Source organism: Nannospalax galili, unplaced genomic scaffold (genome assembly GCF_000622305.1).
Source record: "Nannospalax galili isolate Female #2095 unplaced genomic scaffold, S.galili_v1.0 scaffold146, whole genome shotgun sequence".
NCBI lineage: Eukaryota > Metazoa > Chordata > Mammalia > Rodentia > Spalacidae > Nannospalax > Nannospalax galili.
Window position 1 is genome coordinate 2,863,136 of NW_008357929.1, and position 19,232 is coordinate 2,882,367.

Below are 19,232 nucleotides of genomic sequence, written 5' to 3' on the forward strand. Positions count from 1 at the left end.
TCTAAGATGCTGTGTTTTAGAACCTAGAGTACTGCCCTGTGGATTCTTCAAGCTTTGCTGGCGGTCTGCCTGAGGGAGATGGGCATTAGAATTTGTGCTGACAATGAAGCCTAAGACCAGCTGGTACAAGCCCATGACCGCTGACCAAGGGAGTGGCCCTGTGCCAGGCTGTAGGGACACCTTCCTCAGCAAATGGGTGTGGGGAACAGTCTCAAGGCACTGGGCACCAAAACTTCCAGCAGTTACACCTATGAAAAACAGGTCTGATATCTGGGTTAACAACCTGAGGTGAGGGGGAGCTGCAGCCGAGGATGGTGACGGGAGGAAAGGAAGAGCTTGCGGCCCTCTGCTAGGCTTCCCAAACTAATGAGAAGGAAAATAGGCCGGTGATCTCAGAAAGCTACAAGCTCCTGCGTCAGGAGGCTCTTGCTGAGGCTGGGGAATGCCAGTGAGTGGAGCAGGCATGCTGTTGGTGGGTCTGAGCCACATGCAGTGAGAGGAGGGGCTGGTGGGGCAGGAGGTGGCTGGGCAGCTGGCTGGGCTGGCTGAAGGAGTAGAGCGGGGCGAGCTGGGGCCAGCTTACCCTGAAAATCCCCCTCACATGTATCCAACACTGCGTCACTCATGTCACACAGCTGCAAGAACATAATGATAGGATTCGGAGAGAGGAACAACACAATGAAAGACACACGTAACAAAAATACTACCCAGTGCCACAGTCCCACATAGGCCACACCAACTACAGATTCTACACTGTCAAGAGACCTGTACACACAGGACACGTGATAGTCTGCAGCTCAAAAAACATTTTAAACAACAGTTATGCTGGCAGGATGTCACTGAGTATGATGGTCTGCAGACCTCCAGCCTGGGCTATGTAAAGCAAACTTCCATGCCTCATAAGCCACAGGGCACTGGCCCTCCCTGCTTGCTGCTGCCACCTGTGGGACCAAACCACTTCTGTCATTCTGTTCTTTTCTGCTTCCATCCTCTGCTCATCCTGTGCCTTGCAGAATGGGCCATGCCTTGTGGCCTAGTGTGGCTGGGAAAGTGGCAGACCTGGAGTGCTGAGTGGACAGCTTCTGTGAGTCTTCTCTGGCCACTGCCTGCTCACCAGGGCTCACTCGGGAAGGACAGCTGTCGTTCACTGCTTCCTCAGGAAGCAGTTCCCTAAGTTTTAATAAGCTACAGAGTGGATGACAGCAGCTGTACAACATTAATCACTTCCAAAAATAAAGAAGCCAGATCACCAGATGGCTCTCCCCATAATACTGAAAACTCCTGACCCATCACAAACACTTGCAATTTGACTAGCATTTTCATTGGCATTCTGGAGCTGAACCCCACAGGCTGTGGCTGCCATCTCACAGAGGGAAGAGAGTGCACATTCTGTGTGAATGAGGTGGGGGAAAGGAGGCGCTATTGATGCAAGATCCCACTATGCCCAAGCGGGTAGGTGACATTTGTGTGTATGTTGTATGTAATACATGTGGCTATATATATGTGTGTGTGTACTGTGCACTGAACTAGGGTAAAACAAACTACCATTGAATTATACCCTACCATAAGGTGTGTGATTTATACGTGTGGGTATGTGGTGTGTGCATGCATACATGTCATTTGTGTGGTGTATGTGTGGGTGCCTGCTATATGTATGCATGTATAGTATATGTGCTGTTACATGTATATATGTTTAGTATATGTGTGGGTATAGTGTGTACAATTGGTCCATGTGTGGTATACTAAGTACACATGTGTATGGAGCATGCATACATGTGGTATACAAATGTATGTGCACATGTGGGGGTGTGTGATGTGTGACATGTACAGTATATGTGTGTGCTGTATAAATGATGGATATGTGGCATATGTGTAGTATGTATATGCTATATACATGTGGGATATATGTGTGGTAAGTATATGCTGAGTGTATATGTGGGCATTCATGTGTAATATGTGTTGCATGTGTGCCATGTATAGGTATATGGTGTATGTACATATAGTATATGTGTAATATGTTTCTACTGGGTGCACATGTGAGTGTGTGGTATACATGTGTATGGTATATGTATAGTATGTATATGTGTGTGTACATATGTAAGGTATACATGTTGTATGTATGTGTCCTGTGTGCACATGTGGGTATGTATGTGTGATACATGCATGTGCAGAGTATGTGTACACTTGATGGGGGAAAAATGTGGTATGTGTTCATGTGGAACATGGTATTATGAGATTGTGGGTATGCAGTTCTTACTGTGCCTTAGATGCCTTGCCCTCTACCTGGAACAGTGCTCAACAGTGCTGCTCAGGCTCTGCTCTGTGGTGAAATGAACTGGCTCTATTCTGAGACCCAGCCTGACACTTTGCTTACCTCCCTGAATAAGGAAAACCCTCACATGACATCAGCAGCAACCACAAATCTGCCCAGTGCCCAGGGAGCCGTTTTAAAAATGCCTCCCATTTCTTCCACAATGAATGGTGTTTACTGTTTCATTTCTTATTTTTACACATTTTTCTAGGGGAGGGATGATAACCCCATCTTTGTTTTTGAATTTAGAGCAGAGCTCAGTTAGTGGTTATGGGTTCGACTAATTAGCTGCTGGAGGAACTGTGGCAGGGAAGAAACACATGTCTTTTCTGAAGGAGAGCCCTCTCTAAGTATGGATCTGCAATGCAAATACATTTTTCTAGCAAGGCTTATTTTACTCCTGGGGGAAAAAATCTCCTGTTCTTAGCCTCTCTCCTTCAGGTAAGGGTCTGTACTACCCAGCTGCTGAGCTCTGTCTGGGGGAAGGAAACACCTCTGTTTTTGTTTTATTTTTTATTTTTTGACAGTCTCCTTAGTCCCAGCCTGCCTAAAAGTCACTATGTGGACCAGGCTGGCCTCGATCTCACAGAGATTCGCCTGCCTCTGCCTCCTGAGGGCTGAGATTAAAGGCATGCACCACCATGCTTAACAATACCTCTGTGTTTTGATGTCAGTTACTCTGGAGGGCCCACTCCAAAGACTCAACCACACAAACTCCATAGAATAGGATCCCTGGGCTAGTGAGCTTACTGGGAGCAATCCCACGAGCTCCCTCCCTGCAGGACAACTGGTCTCCAGGGCTGCTTTCCACTGAGGGCCTCGGTGGAAAGCAGCCCAGCAACCAGCTTGGTGGGTGGTAATACTGCTGGTCCCACCCCCTGGCACATTTTGCTAAGCTATGCAGGAGCCCTGCAGAGAGCTTATGGCCTGGTTACCTGTAGACATGCTTTCCCCCGGGGACATGCCGTCCAGCATGGGGTGCTCCGTGGACTGTGGACTTGAGGCTGACAGGCTGACGCTGGGAGGCTGAGGAGGCGGTAGGGTGGGCCTCTGTCGGGGCTTAGGGGTAGGCCGAGATTTGGCTAAAGTGCTTGTGAAGATGGAGGGGGAAGCCAATGGAGGAGCAGAGGCAGGAGAAAGCTGGCCTGAGGCCAAGGTGTACCCGGGAGGGTAGCTCAGTCCATAGGGTGATGGGGTGCTTGGTGGAGTAGGAGACAGGCTGACTGGGGAGGGCTGGCCGGTGGACTGGTCAGTCATAGCCCCTGACTGCCCAAAGGGGACTTTGGGAGGAATTGGAGCCAGCTTCTTAGAAACTGCAATAGAAGACACAGCAGAGGACACAAGGTTGTTAGCGAACCCCCCCAGGGTGAGCACATCCTCATGGCTCAGAGTGGCCACTGCTGCCTCCTCCTGCCACACCAAGAGCAGCCTCTGAGTTTCCTTAACTGACTATTTATTAACTAATTTCTCCTCCTCTCCTCTAGATTCCTACATGATGTACAACACAGGGCCAACCCAACATGAAGAATGAATCTCTCTTCAGCAGGCAGTGGATGGTTTCCCAGGGAAAAGGTGGCATCAATACACCCTATGAGTGAGTCAGTGAGACTGGCTCTGTTGGGGATGATTCTAGTTCAAGGTATCACTGCAGAGTGCTTACCAAAGCGTGCTTCCTGGCGAAGGAAATGGCCTTTGCTGCACAGTGGCCTTGGCCTCCCCACAATGGCAAAGCCTTTGGCCACTCCAGCCCCCACCGCCTCACATGCCCATCTCAAGCCTGCCTGCTTGCTGCTCATGCTTTGTCTTTTAATTTTAAGTTAACAGATATAATAACATTTGTTCTTATTGGTGGGGTATAGAATTGTGATTCAAAACAAGAATACAATGCATAATGATCAAATTACAGTAATTATCATTTCCATGTCCTCAAATATTAACACTTCTGTGTGCTGGAAACTTCCCAACGCTTGTTTAGTTATTTGGAAATGTATAATTAACTACTATAGACAGATTATAGTTACCCTACTATGCAACAGAACACAAGAACGCCACCCCTCACAACTGTGCTTTGGTAAATGCATCCCCTCCTCCCTAGCCATGGGTCATCTTCTTTTTCCCATTTTCTTTCAAGAATTGTACTCTATACCAGGTGTGGTGGCACAGGCCTTTAATCTCAGCACTCACGAGACAAAGTCAGGAGGATCTCTGAGAGACTGAGGCCAGCCTGGACTACATAGCAAGTTCCAGGCCAGCTGAGGCTACAGGGAGACCCTATCTCAAAAAAGTGTATACTCTCTGGGTGCCAGCATGAATAGACTGACTGCCTGCAACTTTCTTTTTCTTTTTTTGCAATTGCTGGAGATGGATGGAACCTAAGACCTCACTCACAGGGAAAGTGCTCTACCACTGGGCTACACCTAGTCTGACTGCATTTTTAAAGCAGACCATTGCTCAGCCTCCTGTTTTTACATAGTCCTCTAATGCCTGCCACTCTGAATAAAAAACAAACTGGTATCCACACTAGAGCACTCAGGAGATCCCACTGATGGGCAAATATCCTGAGAACACCATCACCAGTATGTACAACTAAGGGCTGACTGTGGGTACCACTAATGCTACAAGAAACTCAAGTCCTCAGAGGCCTGATGGCTTCTTCTCCTTACCCCTCCCACTGCCCCTCCCCATATCCCAGTCCCTCCAAGTAAGGAAAACTATTCTGAGGATGCCTTGCTTACTTCCCAGGGGTCCAGCCTACGGTTTGGATGAGAAAAAGACACCTCTGCAGATTCTACTGACTTGGAATCAGGTTTCTATCCTTCCACATACCTGCTACATGCTTTGGGGGTAATTACTTAAGCCTCTTCTAAAACTAAACCTCTTACGTATCATGGGAAGAATAATATTTTCTCCCTGCAGTGTAATGTTTGAGTGGGATTATGTGGTAGAGCATGATAGAACCATAATCTATTAAAAAAAGTTCTCCCTACTCCCTGATCCACCAAGATGTGAAGGAGCTCCCACCACCATGTACTGACCTGCTGTAGCTGCTGTGTCTTCCCTGGTGGAGGTGGGTAGGTTCTCAAAACTCTAGTGCCCAGACTATGCAACAGGTTTTCAGATACCCACGTTAAAAATAATTCAGAAATGCCATCACCATCTTGGGCCTAAGAATGGTCAGAGGAGGTGACCTACCTTTCCGGAGAGTGTGAGGACTCTGGTCTGCAGGAAGCTGGCTGGGGCTGGCAGCCGGCTGTGGCCCCAGTTGTGTCCCTGGGCAGGCTGTCCCCTGGCTAGAGCCTGGACTTCCTTTCTGCCCAGATCCTGGCGACAATTCTTTGCTTTTGGCCACACTGAAATGTAAGCACACAGGACAAGGGAACCTTTGAGCACAGTCAACTTCAGCACCCATCTTGCCCAATGCAGTACTGAGTGTTCCAAGCCCTACTTAACTCTATCACAGCACTAACGTGTGTTGGTATCTTCTTAAAGCCTTTGAAGGTACACAATAGGCGAGGTGACAGTGCCTTCCTAGAGCTTTGGTGTCCTCGGTTCCACTCCCAGCTTGACATTCACAGTCATGACCAGTGAGCAAGGAGGGGCCCCAAGCAGCTCCCCACTCCCCAATATGTTGTCTGCGACTGGAGAATTCCAAGACATTCTGAACTGGAACACCCAACTTGTTCTCCTATCTCCATGGTATACCACAGCCAACAAGGCTTCCTAGGGCCAGGGTGCCTGGTGAGGGCTGATGACTTGATCTCTGCTGCCAAGTCCTTGGCTGTGATTATACAGCTGTTTGCCTGCGGTTTCCACTACACCCTCAGGCAAGGGTAATTCTGGGAGTCATCCTCACCTTCTGAGAAAGACCTCAGCACATCATAGGGTCATCTAGACCTAGGCCGTGCTCCTGCATGAGGCCAGCTCAGGCCCCACTCCACTAAGCCTGGAGTGTGGTCAGGGTCCGTGGCCATGATGAGTCCTGGCCTCTGGAGTATCTCAAACTGGCAAAAGGACACACTGAAGGTCACCAGATGCCAAAGGGAATTTGCCCTTACTGCTGGGCTCTAGTCCCTCTAAGGGCACGGTCTATGACAGGAGACATCCTCTTAACGCTGCTGCATGAACCAGTGGACAAGCCCACAACAGATCTTCGATCTCTGGTGTCCTACAATGATGCCCCCTCCATGCTGTATGACTAACTACTATGTCTCCTGCGGGGTTCACATTTCCTTTCAAGAGAATAATATTCCAGGGAACCCCTTAAGAATAAAGGAGGCATCCTGAAGCTGGGAGTGAGCTGCTGTCCTTGCTAGAACTCACCTGCATTCTGACGCCCTTAGAGTGTGGCACAAGGACTCCAGTTACTGAAAATTCCCGGCCACTGCCTGTTTCCTTGCTGAACTAACCTGTACTACTGATAGGAATACAGGGGAAATGCCAGCGGGAACACAGCACTGCAGCCTGCCAGGAAGGGCAGGGAACAGGGAACTAGGAAAGATCTCCCATGTGAAAGAAGGGACGAAAGAGAGAGGTAGTGATGCTGGGAAGGAGGGCCATGGTTAAGGTGACTGTCCTCTCCCTTGCTAAATGAGTTTTAAGTTACACCTAGGGAGTCCTCCAAAGGACGAAAAACAACAGCACATAATTTTATCTAAACCAGAAAAGTAAAAGTTTTTTGTTTTATTTTGTTTTATTTTTATTTTCTTGAGACAGAGTCTTTCTGTGCTTCTAACTGGCCTGGAACTCACTATGTAGACCATGCTGGCCTTGCACTCACAGAGATCCATCTGTCTCTGCCTCCCAAGTGCTGGGATTAAAGGCATGCACCACCACACTTGGCATTAAAACTTTCTTTTTCTATTCTACAAATGAAAAACTCAAAACATAAAATCCTTGCATCGGGCAGCCTGGATAAGGATTTGCCTTTCATCCTTAAGCTCAAGGTCATCAGATACCTGGAAATTAACCAAATATCTACCTCTGCCACCATCCAGAGAAGTTAAATCAACCAACCAAAGAAAACATCAAACTAGTACACCAAAAACATCACTTGGGAGGTAGGTCCTAGACCCCTGCTACCTGTGTTTAAACAAGGCATGTTTCTAAATCTGAAGGAATCAGCTCTTCTCTTTGCTTCCTCCTGCCTAATAATCAATCCCCAGTAGAGAAATGAGTATTTACCTACAGAGCCTGGCTCCTCTCTCCAGCACAGGAGTAGCTGGCCCAGTGGAAGAGGGGTGTGGAGGGCAGTTATTAGGAGTGCCTGATGAGGAAGGCACAGTTAAGGTGCATGTGGGAAGTTAGTTCTGGGTACATGAGAGTCAGTGTGCTGGGTCAAGGGCAGGAAACAGAATTTGGGGTCAGCGTTGATGCCAAGCAGTGGAAAGGAACGCTGAGGGAGAACCTGATGGAAGGCAGGGCCCGAGGCTGGGAGAAGAAGGGATGGCCTGCCATCTTCCAGGAGAGGGAGACATGTCCGGAATCCGGCAAGGGGAGGCAACATCATCTGGACTGCAAATGTCCAAATAAAAACAAAACAGTGGGGCACCTGTTTGTCTTGAGAGGGATCCATATAGCAAGGGAAAAGAAGGCTGGTATGGAACAAAAAAACACTAATGCCCAAGGAAAGGCACAAAACCGAATGCCTGGGAAAGGGGGGATTTCACATCCGACCTTTACAATAATCCGCACCAGTGGGAGTCTGTGGAGTTGCATCCATCACAGCCCTAGAATGCCTTCAGCACCCAGGGGATCCATCCTCAAAGGACATTTGTATGTCCCAAACTATACAACACTGAGTCTCCTTTCTAAGATGGGTGATGCTGGTGAGGGCCATAAGAGGGGACCACTCAGTCAATGTGGTTATATGTCCCTCCTCTCTTGATCAGCTTGTCTGAGCCACTGATGCCTGGCTCTGCCTCACCAAGCTCTCACTACCCTGCTGGCAGCTCCCATGGTGGGAAGCACAGAAGGTGCAAAGCCAGCACTGCATGTTCTCTGAGCCACAGTCATTAGCAAAACCTGCAACAAACCCTCCCCAAATTTATGACTGTCTCCTTTTCCCTGTCACTTTCATTTGTGCTCTACTCATTAAAAAAACAAGCAAGAAAAAAGTGAATCTGATTTTAGGGACTGAGTTACAGGCTCGGCTACTCAGCTTCCCAATCCCTGTGTCCATGGGGGCATGTACATCATCTAACAGGGCACAGCAGCAGGTGCCTGAGCAGCTTCTCTAGTTCTCGGGACTGCTGCCTGAGAACAGATAGATGCATGCTGCTCCAGAATGCTCTTGTCACTGCCAAGTCCTGTCCTGTGCCCATGCCTCAGCAGCTCTGCCATCCTTCCCCTGCATCCCAGGGCATACTGATACTGGTGCTGCCATTTCTTCTCAATGCCCCTTAGCTCATTAGGACATAAGATGTAGGGCAGAGAGCCTATGTTACTAGCTTTGGGTACATAAAGTTCTGGTAATGTTCCCTGAACTTGCAATGGAATGGAATTGGTCCCTTTCCCTGAAAGAAAGCAGTACTGTCACTGCACGCTGTGTGACTGCCACCTTTACTCATCTAGTCTGCACGCACTTTAGCAGCAAAAATTAGCCCTTACAAAATGAAAAGCAGCAGAAAGGAAAGGAGAAAGGCTGAAATTCTAAATTTCAAAGCAGGGCAATTATATAGGCATAGGAAGAGCAACATGGACGGTGGGGACTTAAGTCCCAGTGCGTTCTAGAGAAGAGCACCCCCTCTGTGTCTGCTTGGGGATGCTGTTCTTAGAAAGCCTGGGCTTTACATGGTGATCCAGGGTGGTGCTGCTGATGACTGGGTTCCTAGGGGATGCAGAAAGCCAAACGAGATTGCTTAGAAGTGGGGGTCATGGTGAGCAAATCCAGGAGGCCTGGAGTGTGAGCTGCAGCCCAGGCTCCCCCAACGTGCATGCCAGTCCGCAGTGGCAGGGGTTGGGCTTACCTGGGGCGCTCAGGGGTGGGCTGCAGGCTGGCACCTGATGGAGAGAGCGCAGGAGCCGGAGTGGCAGGGCTGTCTGGTATCTGCTCCGGCAGGGGTGATGGCAGGGGTGTAGCCAGCTCGGAGGGTGGGGCGGGAGGCTGCATGGAAGGCGGGGTGCAGGATGCTTTCCGACCAGCAGAGGAGCCTCTTCGAGCCACCCAAGATGTGTCCATGACCCTCACACCCATGCTGGTGAGGGACACAAAGACATCTGCTTACCCACGCATGACAGGTGACATGTTCCCTCCCCCACGAAGCAGAGACATTCAAGCAATCCATGTTAGGAGAGAGCGGCAGGCTTAGCACCCTCCTGGGCCCTGGGAAGCAATGCACACCGTGATGCTCCAGTGCCTGGGCTGCTGGGGACCTGCTGACACACAGCCCTGCAGCCCAGGCCTGGCACAAGCAGCCTTCCACAGTGGCAACGCACCACAGGGCACAGCCAGCAGCTTGGGAGTCCACAAGCTGTGCTTCTACACACTTGCCAAAGCCAGCAGGCCCTGGGATAATGGCCCAACAAGCACCCTGGGTGTGGAACTCAAGCTGTCCTCAGAGCAGAATGTGGCCTACCTGCGGGGGGCGGGGATACTGGCTCCTCCCAAGAGTGAGATGAGGTGGGTGGGGGCAGGGACAGATACAGCACCAGTCTAGAATATGAATCAACCAGCAGAAGACATCTAAATATATATCTTTTTTGTACAGTGGGGTCTAGCCCCAGCTTTGCCACTGCTGGGGATCCTGTCAAGTTCTGTAGGCCACACCTACTTGGCTACAAGGCAGGGAAGGGGCTGTCCATGCCTCTTGCTCCCACTAAACTTGGAGTCTATTTTGATGATGGGCACACAGCTTTAAGTAAGTCGGCCAAGCAACCAAACATGGCACATTCACCCTCTTGCAGAGCTCACTAGGACACAGCTCGCTTGCTTTAAGAGACTGAAAGTGGCCTCATAGCTACCAGAGGATACTGTACCTTTGGATTTTCCTAAGGCTGCAGGGACAGAAACATACAGATATTAGTGTCAACAAATCTATACCTTCCTTTGGATATAAAGGTTGCCCATCTGTTAGGGGTCTCCTGCTAAGGGCAGAATTCAGGCATAGGGTTCTTATGGTATCATGAGATTGCTCCAGCTTACTTGGTCTCTAAGCCTCTCTTGTGTTTGGGCAGGCCAAAATCATGCAGGTGAACAGGGAACAGCTACACAGCTGACAGGGCTGTGGGGTGAGGGAGTCACTACAGAATCAGCCATCTGCCTATTTCCAAGTTACATGGACATGAAAGGCCGTTAGTGCCCTTGTCCTCTAGGTGTTCCTGGTCCTTAGGCAACTTTTTTGACTAATACAAGAGCTCCCATTTCCAGCATGGAGACATGCCACAGGCCAGGCCACATCTGTCTCTAGCATTCATCTGCAGCAGAAGCATGAGGGCTCTCATTTGTTCATCCTCTCTCCTTTCCACCATATGGTCCAAAGCGCTGTCACTACACTATGAACTCCTTCCTGTCTAAAATGATCACCTTTACTTTGTAGATGTGCAGCAAGATTTTTTTTAAAAGTTTAAGTACAGAGGTTAGATGTAGCAGGAACAGGTCCTTTGAACATCATGCCTGAGGATGAATTTGCAGTGAGGGGTGAAGGGAAGGATAGATGCTAAACCAAACACACCCTAGGCTGGGTCAGCTTCCTGAACCTTCCATGCCTAGTGGTAAGGCTGGCACACCCCATCTCCCTTGAAAACTTCAAGGCGGTATCTCAGAATGGAGGTGATGGTGGAGGAGTACCTCTTCCCAGGCCCCACGGGCTTTTAAGTCATCTTGGGTTTGAGATCTTCCTATAAATAAATAAGCGCCTTCTATAGGGGGTCTAGAAAATCTCTTGGAGGTTGCTGAAACTGAGGCAGGGCTCCATGTCTGTCCCCTGGCATTTACAGCAGGCTGGGGAGGATTAGTAAACTATGCTCTCTGGGCTTCAGAATGTATCAGGACAAACAACCCAAAGTTTACTCTTCCATGTGGGAAGGGGCTGGTTGCACTTGGCTGCAGGGGTCATGGAGTAAGGCAGGCATGGAAATGTGCCCGGTGGCATTCAGCCACAAGAGCCCTGAAGCTCCATCCCTCTGCTTCTCCCTGTCTCATTCTCTTCTGCTTGGAAAGACCTCATCTGGAAGAGGAAGCCAGGTCCTCAGAACTGGTGGAGGAAAGATGCCTTTGTTTCCAAGGGCATCTTCCAACAGTGGTAACTTCAGACCCCAGAACACCTGGTGATCTGGTTTAGTCATGGAATGGGCAGGCTTGGGTACCAGTTAGTTGCTGAGTGAGACCTGGGAAATGTCAGCACTCGGTAACTACAAGCTGAGTGCATACTGCTGCCATCACAAGAAGCTGTCGTGCTGTGCTATCACCCCTCTGCCAGTCAGTGTGACTGATGGAGGGGCATGGCAGGTCCGGTGAACATATGTATGATGTCCACTGACGTTTTCAAACAGTTACATAAATCTTAAAAGCCACTCAATGCCAAGGGCAGCAGCAGTGCTCCCTGAGACCTAAAAGTACATTTACCTTCAAAGAAGCAGACTTCTATTTCTGTATGTCTCAATATCTGCATAAAACTCAACCGAAAGGCAGAAATGACAAAACAGCTCAGTGTGGTGCCAAATGGGGCTATTTGCAGGTGAGGGACTAGAACCTTGGTATGGACAGTCCACAGTCACTATTCATTGCTGTCTCATGCAGAAGCAACAAAGGTAGACTCAAGGAGCTGCTGTGTTTAAGAGCAGAGCAGAATGGAATTGGATGGGAAAAGCTAACTCCAGAAGGTGCTGCTGATGAACGCCCGAAGCCATCGTGGAGGTACAGCACTCCTATGACCCCCAGCTTCTCACAGAAACAGAAAGGGACTTAGCCTCAGAGCCTTCACAGCCAAGACAAGGCAAGAGTGAGACACTGGCGGTTAGAAGAAGCTTCAAGAAGCTAAGGGCTGGGAAGCACTGGAGACACAGGCAAGAGCCCAAGGGATACCCAGGAGCACTGCGCTTCCTGCTCCTCCAGACCTCTCAGGAGGAAGTGGCAGGCATCAGGAGGTGGACCTGCAGAATCCTGGAGTTAAGGGTGAGATGCCAGGCACCCTCTGGAGTTTTCAGACTCATGTGGGTAGGCAAGGTGGCAAGTCTTCACTTCTCTCTGTCTACCAAAGAGCCTTCTCTTTGTTTCTTTGTTCTAAAAGGTTTTTTTTTGTTGTTGTTGTTGTTTTTTGACACAAGGTCTCATGTAGTCCAGGCTGGGCTTGAATTCCTGATTCTTCTGCTCTATCTCACAAGTACTAGTTTTACAAGCATGTGTTATCATGCCTTCTGAAGCACTTTCCATTTTTATAAGATTTCCCATAAATCACACTTTGGATTTTTCATGAGACTATCATAAAGAATAGGTTCTGAAACAACCCATGTCTCCAATCCCAGACAAAACATTCATTGACTCAACAGAACTCTTTCCTCATCAACAGAATGGGGCACATAGTTCCTTCTGCATCCAGCATCCATGAGGGTTGTTTAGCAATGCTGGATGTGGTGAGAGACCTGACACTGCCTGGTAGCACGTGCAAAGTGCTGATACAGCGGGTTGTGCCTGTGTGAGATGGCATGTCCCTAGAGGGTATAGTGAAGGATGCTGGGAGGTGGTACAGCCTTTAAGCAGTCACAAATGACACTGTTCTGAAGGAATCTAGGTATTTCTAATGGGATCTTAAATAGCACAAAAGATGTTATAAAAGAGCAAGCACGATCTCCGAACTCCCTCTGGCTTCCTGACTTGCCATGCCATCTCTTGCTTTCACATGCACTCTTACTGTGATGCCAGCTGCCATAGGATGCGGTCAAGAGGATCTTCACCAGTGCTGAGCCAATGATGGCCCCATGCCCTCAAACTTCTGAAACTGTGAGCTAAATAAATGTCTTTTCTTCATATATTAACCAGTCTCTGGCTTTATTTTGGGGGGGGGGATTTTGAGACAGGGTCTCCCTGTAGCCCCAGCTGGTCTGGAACTCGCTATGTAGACAAGGTTGGTCTTGAACTCAGAGATCCTCCTGCCTCTGCCTCCCAAGTGCTGAGACTACAGGCGTGCGCCACCATGCCCAGCTCTGGCATTTTTTATAGCAACAAAAAGTGAACTGTTATAAACACAAAGTGTATCAAAGAAGAGGTCTAACCAGCTAAGAAAATGGCATTTTGTTATGTGAGAAGATGGAAACTTGGAGAGCAATAACACATCTTGCCATCTCTATGGCAACTCTACATCCTCTCTGCTAAGCACAGCATTGCAGGCTTTGGAAACAACAAATTTTGATGTGAATCTCAGATTTGTCAGTTATTGGCTATAGGATGTGGACTGTCTCTCTTCCTTAGGGATGCTTCAAGGGGCAAATGGAGCAATGTATATAAAGTCAGTCCTAGGACACCAGGAAGAATAAACTGAGCATCCTTAATTGAAAGTCTGGCATGCAGAATGCTTCAAAATCCAAAAGTTTCTGAGAGCCAACTAGATGCCATAAGTGGAAAATTCCACACTTGGTCTTAAGTGAGGACTTGCAGTTAAAACACAGGCACAGGCCAGGTATGGTGGTACACACTTTTAATCCCAGCACTCCAGAGGCAGAGGCAGGCTATCTCTGTGAGATTGAGGCCAGCCTGGTCTATATAGTGAGTTCCAAGTCATCTGGGCTATAGGGAGACTCTGCCTCTAAACAAACGAAAAACACAGGTGCAGGGAAAAATGCTCTGTAAAATGACCTTCAGGCCATGTGTGAACGTGAAACAAATTCCATGTTAAGAGCTGGCTCTGGTCCCAAAGATGTCTCATGCACATAAGCATATACTCCAAAATCTGAACTATTTCTGGACCTAAACTTTCTGGATGCAGAACATATGACCTTGAAGAAGTATGGACAGTAGGGATGCCCTATTACCATAGAAGTCAAACATGTATGACATTAAAATAAACTACATGGAAAAAGAAGGACAGGCCATGTTTATTAAAGGGGGAAAATGGATGCTGTGTTGGTGAATCAAAGACGGCATGAGATGAAGACACTGGGAAGGAACCATCTGGGTTTAATCACAGTCATCAGAGTTCTCCCTTCCCTGGCAATGGCCCTAAACCTCAGTAGAGGGTCTCTGGTCAGAGAAGAAAAGAGAAAAACAAGGAAAACAGGTAATTCAGAGTCTCTTCCTGTATTCCATTGTCTCCTAGGTCTCTGTTCGTTAGATGGGTCAAGAGTGGCTTCTGAGGAAAGCACTGACAGTCTACTTAGAAGACTCAAGGATTAGGCAACTGAAAACCAAGGGGAGACTGACATAAACTCCCCTGGTATGGTTTGGTAAGTGTCTCCACAGACCTACCTGCTGAAAGCTTGATCCATGCCTGTGTCCCTTGGGGAGGTGGTGAATGGAACCTTTGGGAGCTGGGGCCTAGGAGAGGGATGTCAGATGACTAGAAGTATGCCTTACAAGAGGACACTGGGACTGGGACCCTACTTCTTTCTTTTTCTGCCATGTGTTTGTTTTTGTTTGTTTGTTTGTTTGTTTTTGAAGACAAAGACTCCCTGTAGCTCTACCTGGCCTGGAACTCACTATGTAGACCACCCTAAGCTGGCCTTGATCTCATAGAAATCCACCTGCCTCTGCTTCTCGAGTGCTGGGATTAAAGGCATGTACTATCATGCCTAGCCTTGCCATGTGCTTCTTTTTTTTGTAATATTTTATTATTTTTATTTTATGTGTATGCATGTATTGCCTGCATGTAGGTGAGTGCACTCATGTCGTGCAATGCCCGGGGAGGACAGAAGAGGCCGTCGGATTCCCTGGAACTGGAGTTATGGACAGTTGTTAGCTGCCATGTGGGTGCTGGGATTTGAACCCGGTCTTCTGCAAGAACAGTCAGTGTTCTTAACTGCTGAGCCATCTCTCCAGCCCTGCCCATGTGCTTTTATGTACAGCATCGCCAGTCCCAAAGGCAACGGGCCAAACAACAATTTCACCTCTAAAACCATTATCCACAATAAACCTTTCCCCCTTTCAAGTTTTTTGCTTCAGATATTTTGTTATAGTAACAGAAAGCTGGCTAAGATATTTGCATATCTTATTACTAAGCATAGGTTGGCAGATCAACAAAAGAGGCAGGAATAAGAGCTGTCATCTTGGCTGAAAGATTCATGGAAAAACAAACTGACAGAGCACAGGGGACATGGCCAGGAAGAGCCGCAACCCTTCCTGCCAACAGAAAGGCTTCTGAGTCATGGAAAGCCTCTTGTGGTCTTTAGCCAGTTTGGTTTTAGTATACTTCCTGCTTGCGGAGTTAGCTCAAGTGCTTACAGTAGAGAGGAGACACAAAAATATCAAGCACTTTAATGAAGTGAGGAAAAGGCTTGGTCAGGATGCCTCCGTAGCAGAAAAGGGGGCATGCTGCTGCTTTATGAAGGTTGTGTGTGTGCACGCATGTGGCGCACGTGCACGCACACGCACTTTTGCTTGCAGAGGACAGAAGAAGGTGTTGGATCTCCTGGAACTGGAGTTACAGATAGTTGTAAGCCCCCAATGTGGGTGTTGGGAACTGAACTCGGTTCCTCTGGAAGAGTAGCAAGCACTCTTAACCTCTGAGCCATCTCTCCAGCTGCAACATGCTGCTACTTTAAAGACATGGGGATGTCACTCAGAAATCTAGTTTATGACTCCTGAGACTCCCTCACAGGGCTAGTAAACTGTGATAGCTGTCAGCTCGACGCCAGTTGGAATGGAAAGTGGGGACCTTCACTTATCTCCAAGGGGATGCTTGGATTTTCTGCACCAGGGTAGCTGGGTCCCAAGACTGAGTGTCCCCAGAGACAAAGGAAGAATCTACAAGGCCTTCTTTGGACTTAGTTTCAGAATATCCAGAATACACCTCCTGTCCCACAGTCAAGAAAGTCACTATGGCCAACAGATGTTACTGGAGGACACTGAGATGCCAACACTGAGTTAGGACAACCAAAGCATCTGTCTGCATCTTTCCCATAATGCTCCTGGCTGGCAGCTGCAATAGATGGTTATATGATCTCATGTGGCTACTGTGTGAAGTCCACAAAGTTGGCCAATGACAGAAATGCACACACAGTTCTAGAGGCAGACTCCAGAGTCTGTGTCACTACCATCAATCCAGCATCAGGAGGGCTGTGTCCCTCTTCCAGAGTCTGCTGACATTTCTTGGCATATGACTAATATCTTCAAATCTCAGTTCTACCTTCACAGCTCTGCAGTGCAGTGAAGTCCCATCCTGTGCTCACATCCCTGCCCATCTCCCTCTGGTACGGATGCAGGTGATGTCGTATAAGGCCTATTCCAATAAGCCAGTGCATCCTCTTACTTCAAGATCCTTGATTTAATTGCATTTGTGACAACCTCCTTTCTAAATAAGGTATACAGGTTCTGGGCATGGGTTCTTCTTTGGGCTAGTATCATTCTGTGCATCATGGTGGAAAGCTCAGGCGTGAGCTTCTGATTCTGACCCTGTAACTCACTGTGGACACCGTTTGCTGTGTTGTTAAGGCTTCATGACCAGACCCATGGAGCCACCTGCCCTATAGGACACCTAGGATTTAGAAGCCACTGGTCTCCAAAATATCACTTAATCAGAACCTGCCACTTCTGCTCAACTTTATCCAGTTTATATGTCTCAAATTTTATTTCCCTTTTAAAAAAATAGCTTTATTGACATAGACGCTGTATTTTCTTTTTAACTTGGGCAAAACCTTCAATAACATGAAGGCACTTAATTTGTCAGTATTTCAATAGGTAGTTTAAAGACTTCAAAGTTTTGCTCAAGAGATTTTAAAAGCTCAGAAATGGGGACAAATGCAGAGAATTAGCTAATATTGCTAAGGGAAGAGAAAGAGCCAGTGGACATGGACACAGGTTGCTTTCCTCGCCCCAGTTACAATGGAAGGTTTTTCCTTTCAAAGTCAGCTCAAAACTGATCACCACACTCATCACACCTAGAAACATATCACTGGGCAATTCAATTCTTGTCTGAACATCACTGAGAACATGTACAAACTACACTGGCCATGACATCATTAGATGACATGATCTCATATGACCATCATGGACATGCTCTATCATTATGCAAACATCGTTATGTGGTGTATGTGCTGGATAGTTTTAGTTGTCAACTTGATACACCAGGGTAGAGGGAACCTCACCAGGGGAATTTCAGGTCATGTCTGTGGGGCATTTTCTTGATTGTTGAGTGATGTGGGAGGGCCCAGCCCACTGTGGGTGGTGCCACCCTGGGCAGGTAGTCCTGTATTGTATAAGAAAGCAGGTTGAGTTTGGGCCAGGAGAGCAAACCCATAAGCAGTGTTCCTCCATGGCCTGTGCTTCAGCTCCTGCCTCCAGGTCCCTCCCCTGAGTTCCTATCTGAGCGCCCTCTGAGATGAACTGTGACCCAGGAGATGTAAGCCAAAGTTGGTTTTGGTCAATGTTTTTTTGGTCTTTTTGAGACAGGGTCTCCCTGTAGCCCCAGCTGTCCTGGAACTCACTATGTAGACCAGGCTGGCCTTGAATTCAGAGATCCGCCTGCCTCTGCCTCCCAAGTGCTGGGATTAAAGGCATGCGCCACCACCCCCAACTTGATCAATGTTTTTACCACAGCAATTGAAGGCAAACTAGAACAGTGTGTGACTATACACAGGGACAGCATCCACTGGAAGACTCTCCTCCAATCATCACAGGACATAGACGTAGGGCTATAGTGCAAATCTCAGTCCCCATTGTGCACTCCCATTGAGAAAAAGGAGGAAGTCTGACTTCCCACCCCTCCTAAGTCCTTCAGGCACTGGCTTTGCAACACACCATTGTGGTTCCATTCCTTGGGGAGGGGAATAGGAAGGTTGTAGCTACCTTACTTCCTGTCATCCAAGTTTCAGATACTCTTAGTACTGTGGAATTTCACTTTATGCTACTAGTTAATTCCTAATCAAAATTTACTTAATTGACTGGCTTGGCTAACCCAGTCCTTCCGTGGTGTACTGATGCCTTTCACTAGCTAAATTCTCATCAGTCCACAGATGCTGCCATTGGTGAGTCATTGCTCTCTGTGATTCACTGGAGTGAGTTATGAAACCTGTTTATGCCCATGTTCCTTGCTAAGGGAATCATATTGTACAATTAAATATTATGTCAACTGATTTAATGGGAGTGTGGAGACAGCTGTTCTTCTGCCAGTGCGCACAAGCACACATGTACAAACACACACAAGCATACACACACAGCTGGGTATAATTATGACTATTTAGTTATATTAAAATAGGTATAGGTGTCAAATATAAAGGCAGGAAAAAATAAATCCTGAAAAACTTTATACTCCTAGGTTAAGGATTCCTTTCAACCTTAAAGAGACTGGGACAGGAAATGTCAAGCTGTGCATTAAAGGAACTGTTTATGCAAGGAAGCCTTGTAAGATTGCAAATAAGCAAGTCTCCCAGGTGAAGCCCCAGAAGAAAGAGTCACCACACATTTATACATTTTGACTCTTTGGAAATTTTGTAGGGATTTTTTTCAGGGTGGAGAGGTACTAGAGATTTAACCCAGGGCTTCATATATGGATAGCCACTAAGCTACACTCCCAGCTCCACATGTGTGCATTCTGAGTCAAAATAAAGAACTTACAGGCTGGGAGATGGAGCTCAGTTATGACAGTGCTTGCCTAGCATGCACAAAACCCATGTTTGATCCCAGAACTGCATAAAACCAGGCATGCTGCTGTACACAAGTAACCTCAGCACATGGGAGGTGAAAGGAGGAGGAACTAATGTTTAAGGTCATCCCTTGGCTATACAGACAGTTTGAGGCCACCTGGGCTACATGGGGCTCTGTCTCAATAAAAAAAAA

At 47.8% G+C, this 19,232-nt stretch overlaps 1 protein-coding gene across 4 annotated transcripts in view; it reads right to left on the bottom strand.

Moving 5' to 3' along the window:
• The window catches only part of Arhgap44 (Rho GTPase activating protein 44), a 224,381-nt gene that overhangs the window by 3,095 nt on the left and 202,054 nt on the right, over window positions 1-19,232 (bottom strand). The window contains exons 17-21 of one of the 4 annotated variants that reach the window (XM_008855692.3): window positions 10,286-10,303; window positions 9,277-9,504; window positions 5,504-5,661; window positions 3,247-3,624; window positions 584-635 (exon numbers count right to left, since the gene is read on the bottom strand). In XM_008855692.3, coding sequence (XP_008853914.1) covers window positions 628-635; window positions 3,247-3,624; window positions 5,504-5,661; window positions 9,277-9,504; window positions 10,286-10,303 — 790 coding nt within the window. In that variant the 3' untranslated portion in view covers window positions 584-627. The remainder of the gene's footprint in view (window positions 1-583; window positions 636-3,246; window positions 3,625-5,503; window positions 5,662-9,276; window positions 9,505-10,285; window positions 10,304-19,232) is intronic. The other 3 variants (XM_008855690.2, XM_008855691.3, XM_008855693.2) reach the window with 3 other exon arrangements.